The 16,597-nt window shown below is 51.7% G+C and overlaps 1 protein-coding gene across 2 annotated transcripts in view; it reads left to right on the top strand.

Annotated features, from left to right (window-relative positions):
- The window catches only part of LOC115082193 (cytohesin-2), a 46,255-nt gene extending 30,223 nt beyond the window's left edge, over positions 1–16,032 (top strand). Inside the window, exons 6-12 of one of the 2 annotated variants that reach the window (XM_029586444.1) lie at positions 4,689–4,801; positions 4,980–5,128; positions 5,419–5,531; positions 6,571–6,649; positions 8,072–8,143; positions 10,276–10,430; positions 11,485–16,032. In XM_029586444.1, coding sequence (XP_029442304.1) covers positions 4,689–4,801; positions 4,980–5,128; positions 5,419–5,531; positions 6,571–6,649; positions 8,072–8,143; positions 10,276–10,430; positions 11,485–11,602 — 799 coding nt within the window. In that variant the 3' untranslated portion in view covers positions 11,603–16,032. The remainder of the gene's footprint in view (positions 1–4,688; positions 4,802–4,979; positions 5,129–5,418; positions 5,532–6,570; positions 6,650–8,071; positions 8,144–10,275; positions 10,431–11,484) is intronic. The other variant, XM_029586443.1, reaches the window with a different exon arrangement.
- The last annotated feature ends 565 nt before the right edge of the window (positions 16,033–16,597 follow it).

Here is a 16,597-nt window from a genome sequence, read left to right as displayed (position 1 = left end):
TCCAGACTCCTGGGTTTTGCCTCCCCTCCAGCAGATGGAGACAGAGTTTTACTGACACTGTACATAACCTGGTGTGCCACCTGCAGTCCCTCAGTATTTCTGTCTCCAGCAGATGGAAGGTGGTGCAAATCCTGCTGTCTAAAGAGAATTAAAAAAAAAATAGAGGTGGCTTGTTAGCTCTCCCTGAAGGTCAGTAGGTCCTGGTGGGGCCATCCCTTCAGGTGGAGGAGCTCCCGTGTGGGAGGGGTTGGATACCCCTGGGTATGCCCGGTGCCTTTATCTGCTGAAGGGGGAGATACCTGGTGGGACTAGTTCCCTCTCCCCCGTGCCTCAAGTGGACAGTGGGAGCCTGAAGCAGCAAATATAAAGTTTTACGAGTAGAATCCATCAGTTGCCTATGTCTGTTGGAGGGCCATAGTGCCAGTTGAGGAAAGAGGTTTAGGAAGGTATTCCATTCATTTTGTGGTCCCAAAGAAGGACGGCACCTTTTGTCCAATTCTGGATTTAAAGAAGGTGAACGTACCCTGTTTTCGGATGGAAATGCTAAGGTCAGTGATTGCTGCAGTGTGCAAGGGGGAGTTTTTGGCTTCTTTAGATTTGACCGAGGCCTATCTTCACATTCCAATTCGTCTGGACCATCAAAGGTTTCTCAGGTTTATGATCTTCTGAAATCATTTTCAGTTTTGCGCCCTGCTGTTCAGAATGGAAACAGCACCGAGGATCTTTACAAAGGTGATGGTGGTGGTAGCTGCAGTTCTTCGGCAGGAGGGTGTCCTGGTCCACCTGTATTTGGACGACTAGTTGATTTGAGCGAAGTCTGAGGACCTCTGTCATCAGTCAGTGGCAGTAGTTCTGCAGCGCTTACAGTCCCTTGGCTGGGTTGTGAATTTCCCCAAGATCCAGCTGGTGCCATCTCAAGTTTTCGAGTTCCTGGGGGCACAATTTGACACCAGGCTTGGGAAAGTTTCTCTCACCGAGGAGCGGCTTGTCAAGATCTAGGGACAGATTGGAAGATTGCTAAGCAATCCGAGTCCCAGAGTCTGGGATTATCTGCAGGTTCTTGGGTCTACGGCTTCCACTTTGGAACTGGTCCCTTGGGCCTTTGCTCATATGCGGCCTCTTCAGTCGGAGCAATTTCATCTACCACTGCCTCTTGCGGAGCATGCCAGGGCGAGTCTGGATTGGTGGCTGAGTCGGGACAGTTTGAACCGTGGGATGCCCTTGGAGGTTCCGAATTGGATACTGGTCACAATCGACGTCTGCCTCTTCGGTTGGGGGGGCTGTGTGTCAGGCTCAAGTGGTGCAGGGACTCTGGTCTCCGGTGGAGACGTCTTGGTCCATCAACCGTCTGGAGACAAGAGCAGTGTCTGGCGTTACAGTCCTTCTTCTTTCCTCTTGTTCAGGGCAAGCCAGTGAGAGTATTATCAGACAGTGTGACGACGGTGGCTTACATCAGCCAACAGGATGGTACCAAGAGTCAAGCAGTGGCACAGGAGTTAGTCCACTGGGCAGAGCTCCACCTGGAGATGCTGGCAACTTCCCACATAGCAGGGCTAGACAATGTCCAGGCGGGTTTCCTCAGTCGCCAACAGTTGGATCCCGGGGAGTGGGAGTTGTCAGAGGAGGCCATGCTCCTGATTCATCGCAGGTGGGGAGTACCGTGCATGGACCTCATGGCAAAGTGCAGCAAAGCCAAGGCTCTGATATTCTTCAGCCAAAGGAGAGAGCAAGGAGCAGAAGAGGTCGATGCCTTGGTCCTCCCGTGGCCACAAGGAATTCTCCTGAATGTGTTTCTGCCGTGGCTGTTGGTGGGCAAAGTCTTGCGAAGGATAGAACGTCATCCGGGACAGGTGATTCTGGTGGCATCAGAATGGTCTCACCGGCCGTGGTTCGCAGATCTAGTGAATCTCACAGTGGACAGCCCGCTCCATCTGGCTCACCTTCCCAATCTGCTCCACCAGGGTTCTATATTTTTGGATCTGGCGGCTTGCTTCTTTCTTGCGGCTTGGCTTTTGAGAAGGAGGCGCATAAGAGAGAAGGGTTATCCGGAGGACATTGTTACCACTCTGTTACAAGCAAGAAAGAAGTCCACCTCCCTAGCTTAATGGGCAGGTGTGGAAGGTGTTTGAGATTTGGTGGAGGGAGCATAGTGTAGATCCCTTTCGGATTTCGGTGGCTCACATTTTGTCCTTTTTGCAGCAAGGATTGGCGAAGGGTTTGGCTTTCAACTCATTAAGAGTCCAGGTGGCTGCTTTGGGGTGCCTTAGGGGCAAGAGGCACGGTTTGTCTCTGGCTGCACAACCAGATGTGGTACGTTTTTTACGAGGGGTCAAACATTTTGCGTTCCCTGACGCAGAAAGCTTGTCCTCCATGGCGCCTAAACTTGGTTCTTAAAGCTTTGTGTGGGGCACTGTTCGAACTGCTGCGCAGAGTGACGTTGAAGGACCTTACGTTAAAAGTCATTTTTCTGGTAGCAATTTGTTCGGCTAGGCCGAGTTCTGAGCTACAGGCCCTGTCATGTAGAGAACCTTTCCTCGGGTTTTCGGATTCTGGTGTCTTTGCATACGGTGCCTTCTTTCCTTCCAAAGTTTGTTTCCTCTCTTCACTTGAACCCGACAGTGGAATTGCCAGTCTTCCCGAATTTGGATAGGACGGTTGCATTGAATAAGGAGTTAAGGTGTCTGGATGTGAGGTGGGCACTGTTACGGTATCTAGAAGTCACCAACAGTTTGAGTTTCCGATCATCTTTTCTTTCTTTGGAGAGGTGTGAAGAAACATAGAAACATAGAAACATAGAAATGACGGCAGAAGAAGACCAAACGGCCCATCCAGTCTGCCCAGCAAGCTTCACATTTTTTTCTCATACTTATCTGTTTCTCTTAGCTCTTTGGTTCTATTTCCCTTCCACCCCCACCATTAATGTAGAGAGCAGTGATGGAGCTGCAACCAAGTGAAATATCAAGCTTGATTAGTTAGGGGTAGTAGGGGTAGTAACCGCCGCAATAAGCAAGCTACACCCATGTTTATTTGTTTTACCCAGACTGTGTTATTCAGCCCTTATTGGTTGTTTTTCTTCTCCCCTGCCGTTGAAGCAGGGAGCTATGCTGGATATGCGTGTAGTATCAGTTTTTCTTCTCCCCTGCCGTTGAAGTAGAGAGCTATGCTGGATATGCGTGAAGTATCAGTTTTTCTTCTCCCCTGCGGTTGAAGCAGGATATGCATTGAAAGTGAAGTATCAGGCTTATTTGGTTTGGGGTAGTAACCGCCGTAACAAGCCAGCTACTCCCCGCTTTGTGAGTGCGAATCCTTTTTTCTTCTCCCCTGCCGTTGAAGCAGAGAGCTATGCTGGATATGCGTGAAGTATCAGTTTTTCTTCTCCCCTGCCGTTGAAGCAGAGAGCTATGCGTGAAGTATCAGTTTTTCTTCTCCCCTGCCGTTGAAGCAGAGAGCTATGCTGGATATGTATTGAAAGTGAAGTATCAGGCTTATTTGGTTTGGGGTAGTAACCGCCGTAACAAGCCAGCTACTCCCCACTTTGTGAGTGCGAATCCTTTTTTTCCACATTTCCTCTTGCTGTTGTAGCTTAGAGTGATGTTGGAGTCACAGTAACCATGTGTATGTTTATTGAATAAGGGTATTGAAGAAGGGTATTGAAGAAGGGGCAGAAAGCTTCAAAAGCGACCATAGCACTATGCTGAAAGAGGCCATAGCTTCGGCATACATTTGTATGGGCCGTTCGGGTCTGAGAGCTCACGCGACACGGTCACAAGCAGCATCTTGGGCCGAATGTCAGTTAGTGTCGCCACAAGAGATTTGTAGGGCAGCTATTTGGGAATCTTTGCACACTTTCTCCCGGCATTATCGCCTGGATGTCCAGGCACCAGAGTCTAGCAGTTTTGGGGAAAGAGTACTTCGAGCGGGACTCTTGCAGTCCCACCCGGTTTAGGGAAGCTTTGGTACATCCCAGGAGTCTGGACTGTTCTGGGTTTGTACAGGGAAAGGAAAATTGGTTCTTACCTGCTAATGTTCGTTTCTGTAGTACCACGGATCAGTCCAGAGTCCCGCCCAGGGTTTGGAGAGTCCACTTGATCTGTGCTAATGACATATATTCGGAAGTATTTTCAATTGGATTTCTGGCGCAGGTGATGGCTGTACATGCTCGTTCCGTTGGTTGTAAGGCTTGTTCAGATTTGGTGTTTTTTCTCCTCCTGCTCATTTGACGGGGGATGGTGTGTAGATTAAGTTGAGTTTTGGTATTATTTCCCATCTTGGCTTGGGTACAGGTAAATACTGAGGGACTGCAGGTGACGCCCCAGGTTATGTTACAGTGTCTGTAAAACTTTCTTTGTTGCCACCTGCTGGAGGGGAGGCAGAACCCGGGAGTCTGGACTGATCCATGGTACCACATGAAAATTAGCAGGTAAAAAACAAACTTTCCTTTCACTTCTCTATAATTCTCCTTGCTTACACACAGCTGTCCCTCCTCTTTAGCATGGATTTACAATGGATTAGTTGATGATAAAAGGGCAGGTTGAGGTAGGCTGTGCAGGTGGAAGGCTATGGTTTTGTGAATAGAGCCTTTGCTTTTAACGGGGGCACATGGCTGCCGCTCTCTGTCTCTTCCATGCTGTACGGTCCCTCTCCTCCCTCACACTTGCGTTCTGTTGTTTTCCTCCTCTCCGCTGCAGACAGTTCTTGTGGAGCTTCCGGCTGCCTGGGGAGGCCCAAAAAATTGACCGGATGATGGAGGCCTTTGCACAGAGATACTGCCTGTGCAACCCAGGAGTGTTTCAGTCTACAGGTACGGAAGGGCATTTGAAGGTCGGAGGGGAACATTCTCTCTGCTGTTAAATCGTAGTCTTAAATTGCGTGAGATAACACAGCATGGGGGGAAGGTGCAGCGCACTCAGTCCTGACGCATGCCCTCCATCCCCATTGGGGGGGCTGGGCCCCTCTTTTTTTTTTTTTGTCTCTGGCAGACACCTGCTACGTTCTGTCCTTTGCCGTCATCATGCTGAACACCAGCCTGCACAACCCCAATGTACGGGACAAGCCCGGGGTGGAGCGCTTCATCTCCATGAACCGCGGCATTAACGACGGAGGGGACCTGCCGGAGGAGCTGCTGCGGGTGAGAGAGGACGGACGGACGTCGTCTTTCTTCCACTAGCATCGTTCTAGTTCCCTGGCGCCCTTGGGTCGGGAGAGGCTGAGTTTACATAACGTGTGCTTGTGCAAGGGACTTTGATGAGGGCACGTGTAGGGGGGAGAAAGGAAAGGGGTCCTGTCTGTGTATGTCAGCAGGGCTGGGGGTGGGGGGGGCGTGGTGTTGCAATGACCGTAGGGAAGTGGCAGGACACAGGAGAGCGATTGGGGAAGGCAGGGCTTGGCAACACTCACCGTCTCCTGCCTTGCTCCTAGAACCTGTATGACAGTATCCGGAACGAACCCTTCAAGATCCCCGAGGACGACGGCAATGACCTGACCCACACCTTCTTTAACCCTGACCGCGAGGGCTGGCTGCTCAAACTAGGTGAGGACTGCCGCCCTCCCCCTCCATCCAAACTCTCCAGCCACAGTGCATTTTCTGATCTCGCCTGAATAGGAAGGGGATCCTAAAACCTTCCCTACATTGGAAGAGCCTGAAGTCTGCAGCCGCCCCCCTCCCCAATACCTGACAAGGGAAGGGGGAGCTCCGCAGTAGATGCCCCAAGGCGTGGGCTGGTGAGGGAGGTATTGAATGCAGTAATGATCTTAGGTGGCGAGAGAGCTGTTAAGAGGTCAGCAGGGACCCCTTTGCTGTGAGTGGAGGGGCGGGGGATTGCAACACATTGTGTAAAAGTGAGGACTTCAGGAGATTACAACTACCCCTGCCCCACCACACCCTGCCACAAAGTTTATATATGTGCCTTGTTTTTCCAGCTTACCTTAATGTAACTCTGTTTTCCTTCTTTTCTTTCTCTCTCCGTCCCCTGTCTCCCCACACTCCTCTGTCTCCAATTCTCCCCTGTTCCTCTCTCTCCCTAATCCCCCTCCTGTGCTTCACTGCTGACGACACCCGCTCTCCTGTCTGCTCACAATAAACTCCCCAAGGAGGTAGGTAGTGCCTGGACTTTCAAACTCTTCCCCCCCCCCCCCCCCCCACACACTCTTCCTCTTCCCAAACTCTCCTCAAGAACTTCCATGGGGCTTGGCCTAGTTAATCCCACTGCCGGGCCAGTGAGACAATGGCAGTCGACGGTAGATGGGCCATGATGGGCCAGCCTAAATGTTCAGGAGTTTTTCTCATGTAATGGTGGGGGCGGGGTACGTTTTAACGATAAAAGAAATTGAACTGAATGCGAGCAGGTTTTGTGTAGGGCCCCTGATGTCCAGTCTGCTGCTGTCCATCCTGAAAACCTTCCCTCTTCCTCACCAAAAACCTCTGAGGCAGCTTTCCTCCCTGCAGTAATCTGTGGGACTGAATCTCCCCTGGACACACAGATGGCCCTGTCCCACTGCTGCCTTCTGGTGGGGAAGGGTGTTTCTTGACCTCCCTTGCTTGACCCTTCGGTTCCCGTCTCCTCTCCCTGCAGGCGGACGCGTGAAGACCTGGAAGAGACGCTGGTTTATCCTGACTGACAACTGCCTCTATTATTTTGAATACACGACGGTGAGTTTCTGGAACGAGGTTTTATCACACTTTATTTTTCTGGCCCTTCAGCCTCGGATCTAATCCCCCAGCTCTTGTTAAGAACAGAATTACGGAGCAAACGGATAAATCTGGCTTAATGGGGAAGAGCCAGCATGGATTTAGCAGCGGGAAGCCATGCCTTGCTAATCTCTTAGACGTCTCTGAAGGTGTAATTAAGTCTATGGATAAGGCCCAGTTGATCAATACAGTGTATCTGGATTTTCAGAAAGCATTTGACAAAGTTCCCTATGAGAGACTTTAAAAGGCATGGGATAGGAGGCAGTGTCCTATTCTGGCCCGGTGACTGCTTAAGAGGTTGAGGAGTTACAGAAGGACCTTTCAGACTGGGCATCTGAATGGCAGATGAAATTTTAATGTGGACAAGTGCAAAGTGATGCACGCAGGGAAAAATAGTCCCGGTTTACACGGACACAGTGCTGGGCTCTGTATTGGCAATTACTACCCAGGAAAAGGACCTTGAGCTCCTTGGGGACAATATGTTGAAATCCTGGGCAGAGGTCGAAAAACAATGATCGGAAAAGGAACGGAGAATAAAACAGAGGATATCATAAAGCCTTTGTATTGAGCCATGGTGTGACTGCACTTTGAGTATTGTGTGCAGTTCTGGCCGCCCCCATCTCAAGGAAGACAGAGCGGCACTAGAAAAGGTGCAGAGGAGGGTGACAGATGATAAAGGGGATGGAGCATCTCTCCTATGATGAGAGGCTGCGCAGGGGAGGGCTCTGCAGCCGGGAAAAGAGACGGCTGAGAGGGGACATGAGAGAGGTTTATAAGATCAGGAGTGGGCTGGAACAGGTGAACAAGGAACAGTTATTTACCCTTTCAAATAGTTTCATGGCGTGCCCCTTAGTCCTGGTAACCGATTTAAAAACAAATTTGAAAGAGTATTTGGTCAGTGGATGCACAGTTAAGCGGTGGAACTTGCTGCTGGAGGATGTGGCCATGGCTAGTAGTCTAGCTGGGTTTACAAACAGTTTGGACAAGTTTCTAGAGCTCAGGTCCATAAGCAATTATTAGCCAAGCAAGTGGGGGGGGTTCACCATCGTTTTACTTTTGGGAGGGATCAATAGGAAAGGGATGGATGCTGGGCTTGATGGACCCGATCCAGCAGGGTGCATTGTATGCTCTCTGCCTGTCTCTCTCCTGAGCTTCCGAGTTGCTTGGTTGGTGGTCCTGTCCGTCCATTGCCCCCACATTATCTACTTGTGCCGGTGGAAGACCGACGATTGGGGGAGTCTGTGGCTTAGATAGGGATGAGGCCTTTGGCTTCAGGTTGGGGTGGGGGTGAAGGCGGAAAAGCTGCAGTCCCATTTTTTTCAAGCCAAAATCCTTTGTTTAATCGTAACTTTTTTTTCCTCCTTTGTCAATCTCTCTCTGCAGGACAAGGAGCCCCGAGGGATCATCCCCCTGGAGAATCTGAGTATTCGGGAAGTAGAGGACCCCAGGAAGCCGGTGAGAATCCTGCTGCAGCTCTCTTCCAGGAAGAGAGTTACTGGGCGGGGGGGAGTGGGCCCTCTCCTGTTCCCTGCTCTGTTCAGCTATGTGCAAGTAAATACAAGGCTATTTCTATTTCCTGTACATACTCAGATCAGTCCAGACCAGTGGGTTGTGTATCCCTACCAGCAGATGGGAGTCAGAGAACAAAAACTTTGGACACCGCTACATAAGAGAGAGAGTGCCACCTGCAGTCCCTCAGTATCTGACGCCAGCAGATGGCAGAGATGCAAACCTGCAGTCTAGGGTTTAGTTAAAAAAACAAGCAAAAAAAAGTGTAGTTAGTTTAGATTAGCTGAGCTGTGATTTTTCTCCCTGAAGAGTTAGGCACCGTTGCGGGCCATCCCTCCAGTGGAGCCGGAAGGCCTGATAACCAGAGGCTTCTGTTCCCTCGGCCTCCGAAGCTGTTACCAGTTTCCTCTGGTCCTGCTAAGGTTGGCTAAAGTTTTTATTTAAAAAAAGAAAAGTGATTTCATCAGAACCTAAGAAGTTCCTCAGGTAGGCTTCTGGACTTGGTCGGGGCCTGGCCGGGACAGTGGGTACTGCAGCCCAAGAAGGAGACCGGTCAGTGTCTGGGGCGTGAGGGTCGGCAGCCCGGGGCTCCGGGCGGGTGCGACATCAGACACAATCGCTTTCTGAAGGGAGGGGGGGCTCCCTCTGCTCTTTCAGGGCGCGCGCTGGTTCTTTCTGACGTCCCGCAGTGTGAGTGACACTTTAGGGGCAGGCAGCTGCGGGCCCCCGGTGCCTTGGTCCGCAGGCGCTTTCTTCCACTGGCGGGTGCGGCTCCTTTTCGGTGGGTGCCGTTTTCATCGGAGCTCTCCTGCGGTTTGCCGCATGGAACCGAAATCCAAGATGGCCGCCTGCCGCAGCAGGGGGCAGATTGAATTTGCGCTCCCTCTGTGTTGCAGTTAACTTCCCGAATACTCAGAGGAGTACCAAATTTAAGCTCCACGCCGGGCATACTTTGCGCACTGGCGGACACAAATGCTTCGCTCCTCTAAGAAACCTGATGATGTCCGAATGCATCGTCAGTTTCTGACCCTGAGCAACATCTTGGAGGGCTCCCAAAGCAGCTACCTGAACTCAAAGTTCCTGCTGCAGGAAAATCCCAAATGTGGGACACCCCCACAGCCACAGGGCTCAGGTTCCTCTGCAAGCACCAACCTTCAAACACCTGCCAAACCCTGGCATACGCCATCGATGTAGCGTGGCTCCTAGCTTGAAGAAGAGTGGAAATTACCGACTCAGAATACCCTTTCAGACGTAACCCCCGCCTCGCAAAAGCCAAGCCGCAAGACAGAAGTGATCGACCTGATCCGAGAATTTAGGCCCCTGACGCAGAAGATGAGCCAGACACAGAGGGCCGTCCTCTGCCAGTCGTACCAGATCCGCGAACCAGCGACGCCTGGGCCACTCTGGAGCCACAAGCATCACGGACCTGCGATGCGACTCTATCCACCTGAGAACGCGGCCTATGAGAGGCCATGGTGGGGGGAAGACAGAGAAGAGATCCCGTGAGCCATGGACACAGCAGAGCATCGAGCCCCACTGATCTGAGTTCCCCCCCTTCGACTGAAAAACCAAACCGATCTGATCCCTCCCCTGCGTGTCTGGGAGCCACCTCCCCAGAGGCCGGGTCACCCCGCGCCTGATGGAGCCCCAGGGGATCCTGAGGAGAACGTTTGGATCCCCTGCTGGACGGGTCCGCTGACCGCTCTGCTACCCTTTTAATTCCGGAGAGAAGTCCATAGGCTGCTCCCCCACCCCCTGTGGGGGCTCGGGCTGTACAGCGTTGTCCGGAGGTGCGCAAACCAGCTCCATAGGGGAAAGGGGGATTCCCCCCCCCCCGGCACCACGAAGAAGTCAGAAGCCTCGACTTCCAAGGCAGAGGCAGGAGGGCCCGGCTGAACGGAGGCCTAACCTAACTGAGTGGCCCCCTCCCAAGAGGCCTCCTCCCCCCGACTCGTCCAAAGTTTTTGTTCTCCGCCTCCATCTGCTGGTAGGGATGCACAACCCACTGGTCTGGAAATGATCTGCTGTATTACAGGAGCAAAAATGAGCAGGTAAGAACCAATTTTCCTTTCTTTCAGAACTGCTTTGAGCTGTACATCCCCAATAACAAGGGGCAGCTAATCAAAGCCTGCAAGACAGAGGCAGATGGACGTGTGGTGGAAGGGAACCACAACGTGTATCGCATCTCAGCACCCACGCAAGAGGAGAAAGACGAATGGATCAAGTCCATCACGTAAGGAGGATTACAGAGGTGCTGTAACCCTGCCCCTAGGCCGAAGAGGCACGCCTCCCTTACACGTAAACAAGCAAAGCACGGGGGAAAAAATACAAGTCTAATGTCCGGTATCCTTCTGGGTAACAAGCAAAAGGAAGTACCGCAATATTAGTGTATACCGATTTTTGCTTTTAATTTTCTGTGTGAGCTTAGTGCTAGGGTTTCTGTTTTATTGTGAATACAATCATAGGGGTAGATTTTCTAAATCTACGCACGCCGGATTTTATAAGATACGCGTGTAGCCGTGCGTATCTTATAAAATCCGGGGTCGGCGCGTGCAAGGGAGTGCACGTTTGTGCAACTTGCGTGCGCCGAGCACTGCGTGCGCTGCCCGTCTCCCCACCCCCCCACCCCCCGGCCCTATCTAACCCTTCCCCCTACCTTTGTTGGCAAAGTTACGCTGGTGCACCATCACCCGACCCGGGGGCTGGTCCAGAGGCCTCAACCACGCCCCCGAATATCACACCGCCCACCCGGCATGCCCCCGACACGCCCCCTTGCGAAGCCCCGGGACTTACGCGCGTCCCGGGGGTTGCGCGCGCCGCCGAGCCTATGCAAAATAGGCTCGGCGGCGCGTAGGGGGGGTTTTAAAAGGGTTACGCGCATAACTTATGCGCGTAACCCTTTAAAAATCCGGCCGTTAGTGTACTAGTTTCGCCGGCTTAGCTTATTTTAAACGGTCCGCCTAGAGAAATTTAGCAGCAACGCTTAAAATAAGCTAAGTCGGCGAAACTAGCCGTCCCGGCAATGGGCGGCTTCACAAATATTTTGAAAAAGAACGACCTATTTAGCCGATCAGAAACATTTTTAAGGCCTGTGGTTATTAAGGAGAGCTTATATAAGTGGGTTTTAAAGGACTGAGTGTCCTATGGCCAGAGGAAGAGGCCCATCTCCTTTACACACTGCATCCCCTGACCCCAGCCTGAGGAAGGGTTGGCTCCATAAGTCCATCGGGCACAGTTTGGCTCTGATTTTCTCTCTCCCCCCCCCCCCCCCCCCCCCCCCACTGCAGGGCAGCTGTGAGCGTGGACCCCTTCTACGAGATGCTGGCCGCTCGAAAGAAGAGGATATCTGTGAAGAAGAAGCTGGAGCAGCAGCAGCAGCAGCAGCAGCAGCAGGAGCAGGCGTGAGCGTTCACTGTGCCAGTGGGCACCAGGCACAGGAAACCGGGACCGAACTTCCATGGGGAGTTTGTGTGTGGAGAGGTAGGGGGCACCAGCCTCACCTCATCGGGCTCCTCAGACACCTTTTACCCCCCCCCCCCCAGTGATCCCTGAACAGAGCCTACCAGTCAAAGGAGGCCATGTGACCAGCAGGCCTTGGAGAGAGAGCATGGCCTTTCTCCTGCTCTGCACAGACCTGGTAGATTCCTAGAGATAAATATATATATTTATCAGGCTACTGTTTAGTAACTGTATCTACCCCCCGAGCCTTACTGACCCACACTCGCTCACTACCAACACAGTGTCTTCCCCATTCTGCTGGACACCTCTTGGCCTGACCCATTGGCTTCAGCTCCTGTTTGCTGGGCTCCAGCTCCACGTTCAGTTTCAATATCTGTTCAGTTTGTGAAAGGGGGTATTTTTAGAATTACTATTATTATTATTTTTTTTTTTTAAGGTTTTTGTGCAATTTCGTCCTAGAGAAATACTACCCCCCCCCATACACCCCAAGCCGTGGTTCATTCTGGACAGCGATGCACTGTCTGGAGAGGCGAACCTGCTTGCTTACCTTGTCCCAAGAGTCCAGGGCAAGGACATTCGTCGAGGCTCCTGCCTGCCTCGGCTTACCTGGAGGAAGAGGAAAAAAATGGTCTCAATGTTTTCTGCCAAGTGGAGAAAAGCAAAACATGGGCCTGGCAGTCCGAGAAGGAGCGTAAGAAAAAGCTGAGCCCGGGCCATCGGCTGGGAGTTCCCAAGCAAGCACGCATGCAGAGGCATTACCCGGCAGGTTTATTTCCACATTCCCTTCCCTACACCCTCTGTGAGCCACACATCAGCTGCTCCTATTACCGGGAAGGGGGAGTGAAGCCACAGAGACATTCATAGGGAGACCCCCCCACCCTTGCATAGCTCTTTTCTATACCGTGAAATATCCTTTCTGCAGGACAGGAAACTTAGTTGTATGTAGGAAAGTGGCAGAGCAGCCAGCGGTCCAAATCTGACACTTAACGCACCATTTCCTAGCGTGTAAACAGATGGACCCAGGACCCAGTGGGTTATGCTCCCCTGCCAGCAGATGGAGACTGAGCAAGCTGACATCACAGTATACATAACCCTGCAGTGACATCAACCTGCCAGTATTCCTCGTCTCCAGCATATGGTGGCCTTGCATCTCCCTGTGGGGATTGCTGTGATTCTGAAAGAATTTTATATTGCGAATCGAAAGCCCCGCTCTCCTGTGGTGATACCTAAAGGTCCCTCCCCCAGTTGAGAATTCCTGAGGTGATTTCCGAGATCCCTCCAGAGGTGGGCCTTGGTCCGGTAGCCGGTTCCCAGCGTGGACTTAGCTGCTTGTGCAGCTGAGAAGGCAGCGGGTGCAGAAGGCCGAACGCAGAGGTGACGGCAGATGGCCTCACCCCCGCAGCCGGAGATCGTCTCTGTGCTCAGCCGGTAAGCGCTGAGCTCAGGTAGGTTTTTAAAAAAAAAAGAAAAGAGAAGAAGTTTTACCTACAGAGACAGGCCAAAAAAAACCCCCTAACTTTCTTCGGTCTCCATGGGGTTAGGGGAACTGGGCAGCCTGGCGGGTTGAGCGGCCCAGGTGGGCTAGGCCCCCCACGGTAGGCTTTTTTTTTCTGCGCACCATGTGGTACGCCACGGCGTTTTTGCGCGCTCTGGTGCATGCTTTACTGCCCTCTACAGGACGTCGGTGTGCGCACCGTGTTAGGCGCGACTTTTGCACGCATAACCTTTTTGAGCATGGTGAGACGCTCCAGCGGGGCGCACTAATAGTGCGTGCGCCTTGCCACATTTATTGCTGGGGGCGCCCATAATTTGGGCGGGCAACTTTTTTAAGCGCAGGCCATTTGAATGCACAGTTACCGCCGCTCATGGCGCCGGTAAACAAAGCCTAAGCGCCTTTCTCTTTGTGTTGCCTGGCATAATAGGGCTTCTCAGCCTGACCTGTCTTCCGACATGTGTCAGCACTCTTTGGATGCTCAGATAGAGTTGTCTTCCTCGGTTTTTTGCTAAACCTGGATCCTCTCATTCTGATGATGGGCTGGTTACGGTTTTGGCTGGAAGTGCGCCAGATCTTGGTACTCCCTTGATTGGCTCCTCCTCAGGAGGGGGCAGGTCAGTTGGGCCCACTCCAGTACCTTCTGGGCTTGGGCTGGATCTGGCTGCTTTTGTTTGGGTGGAGTTTTTTTTTTTTTCCCCCAAGGTTTACAAGCCTTTGTTCAGGCGCAGCCCTCCACTTTACCCACTCCAGTCAGGTCGGACCCTCAGCCGGTGGCCCTTCCCTCTTCCAATCCTACGGCTAAGCACCATGGAATATCTCAGTTCGCCACAGGTATTCCTGGTAGGGATCTGGATGGCACAGATGATGAGGCGGATCCTGATTCCTTAGAAGATGGGGAAATTCCTCCTGGTTTGGAGCCGTATTTCACCATGTTACGGCTCTTTCATAGAGGTGAACTACTGACCCTGATTTCCCAAACATTGAAGATGTTGGGAGTGCCTGGGGTGGATTCTATGTCAAAGCTGAGGAAGAATCCCATTTTGGTCTCCTTGCAAAAAAGCCTCTTGCTTTTTTCCTGTTATGGACGCCATTGAAGAAATGATTGATCTTGAATGGGACGCCTATACCCTCTGGATCCAGCTGAGAGAGGGCGTTTGCATTTTCCCAAAGTGGACTCGTTTGTCTGCGCCATATCTAAACGGACGACTATCCCCATGGAGGGAGAAGCTGCCTTAAAGGATGTGCATGATAGGCGGATTGAATATATCCATAAGCAGGCCTTTGACGCAGTGGCGATGACCTTGCAGATTGCTTCCTTTTGCGCTCTTGTGGTACGTTCTTGTCTGCTTCTCTCTCAGGAGGTGGATGTTTGGGGGTGAATTCCAGAGCAATTATGGGACCCGCTGCTGCCTTTTTGACAGACGCAGGCTGTGATTTGGTCCGTACCTCGGCCAGAGGAGTGGCTTCAGTAGTAGCAGCCAGACGTCAGCTATGGTTGCAGAATTGGTCAGCTGACTCAGCGTCCAAGGCTAATCTTTAAAGGGCATTTTTGTAAGGCTCACTCTTGTTTCGGAGCAAGTTGGAAAAGCTGGCCAATAAGTGGGGCGAATCTCCAGTTCCCTGTTTACCAGAGGATAATAAGCAATTGCAGCGCCCCTTTTCTATGAGGGGTCATCTCAGGGGTTCCAAGCATTTTCATCCCTACAGCAGCCCGACCTTTCAGAGGACTCAGCTTTTTGGTAGGTCCTCAGTCCTTTCGTCCCCCGACAATCCAAGAGAGGAACAGGCTCGGGTGGCGGACCGTCCCGAGCTTCCCAATGAAAGTTTTCTGACCCACCTTCGGAAGGAGGAGATAGGCATCCCCCTATCTCTCTCTTTTTTTTTTATTTTTAATTTAATTTAATTTTTTTTTTTTTTTTTATCAGAGGTGGGTCGAGATCACATCGGATCAATGGGTCTTGGAAGTGATACAGGAAGGCTATGCACTGGAATTTCACAGCATTCCTCGGGACGTGTTCATGGTGTCCCCTTGCCACTCCCCACAGAAGAAGCAGGCAGTGGAGTCTACACTTCTGAGGCTCTTCCGGCTGAGGGCTGTGGTTCCTGTGCCTACGTCTCAGGAAAATACGTGGCACTATTCCATTTATTTTGTTATGCCCAAGAAGGAAGGTTTGTTTCATCCCATCCTGGACTTCAAGAGTGTCAATAGTCATCTGTGGGTGACTCATTTTTGCATGGAAACCTTACAATCTGTGATAATGGCCGTATAATTGGAGTTTCTGACCTCCCTGGATCTGTCCAAGGCTTACCTTCATATTCCCATCTGTTTGGAGCACCGTTTTCTACACTTTGCGGTGTTGGGTTGCCATTATCAGTTTTTGGCGCTGCCCTTTGGTCTGGCCACTGCCCCCAGAACATTTTCCATGGTTATGGTGGTTGTGGCGGCGGCGTTGAGAAACGATGGGATCCTGTTACACCCATACTTGGACAGCTGGCTGATTCCATCCAAGTCTTTGGCAGAGAGCAATCTGGTGACCAACAAGGTAATTCCTTTGTTTCAGGAGCGTGGTTTGGTGGTGAACATGGCCAAGAGCAGTCTCCGGCCTTCTCAGTCATTGGAGTATCTGGGAGTTCACTTTGACACAAGGCTGGGCAAGGTTTTTCTACCACACACACAGATCCAAAAGTTGATGTCTCAGGTGCGTCAGTTGGTGAACACTATCTGCCCAACGGCGTGGAGCTGTCTACAGGTGCTTGGTTTGATGGCAGCAACCCTGGAAATGGTGTTGTGGGCGAGGCACATATGCATCCTCTTCAGAACTCACTGCTGTCTCATTGGAACCCGCAGTCTCAGGACTATTCTGTTCTGCTCCACTTGCTGATGGATATCTACTCTCGCCTCCAGTGGTGGTTGCAGGAGGCTCGTCTGAGAAAGGGAGTTTCCTTGTCCTCCCTGAACTGGTTGGTGCTCACAACAGATGCAAGTCTCCAGGGTTGGGGAGTTCACTGTCAGGAACAGACGACCAAAGAGGCTGTCTGGAACATCAGTCACCTGGAAGCCAGGGCAGTCAGTTTGGCGTGCTTGCAGTTCAGCTACAGACTACTGGGTCAACGCAGTCCATGTGATGTCAGACAACGCATTGACGGTGGCTTATATCAAAAGTCAGGGAGGAAACAAAAGCCAGCAAGTATCGCAGGAAATAGACCAACTTATGGAATGGACGGAAGGGCATCTTCAGATGATCTCGGCCTCTCACATCACAGGAAAAGACAATGTATGAGCAGACTTTCTCAGCAGGGAGAGTCTGGACCTCAGAGAATGGGTGTTGTCCGCCGAGGCATTTAAGCTGATAATGGATCGCTGGGGCCTTCGGTCCCTAGACCTGCTGGCGACTTCTCACAATGCAAAGGTTCCTTGATTCTTCAGTCGCAGGAGAGGTCCATGG

The sequence above is a fragment of the Rhinatrema bivittatum genome, unplaced genomic scaffold (assembly GCF_901001135.1).
Source record: "Rhinatrema bivittatum unplaced genomic scaffold, aRhiBiv1.1, whole genome shotgun sequence".
Lineage (NCBI taxonomy): Eukaryota > Metazoa > Chordata > Amphibia > Gymnophiona > Rhinatrematidae > Rhinatrema > Rhinatrema bivittatum.
This window is presented reverse-complemented; position numbering and strand designations above follow the sequence as displayed.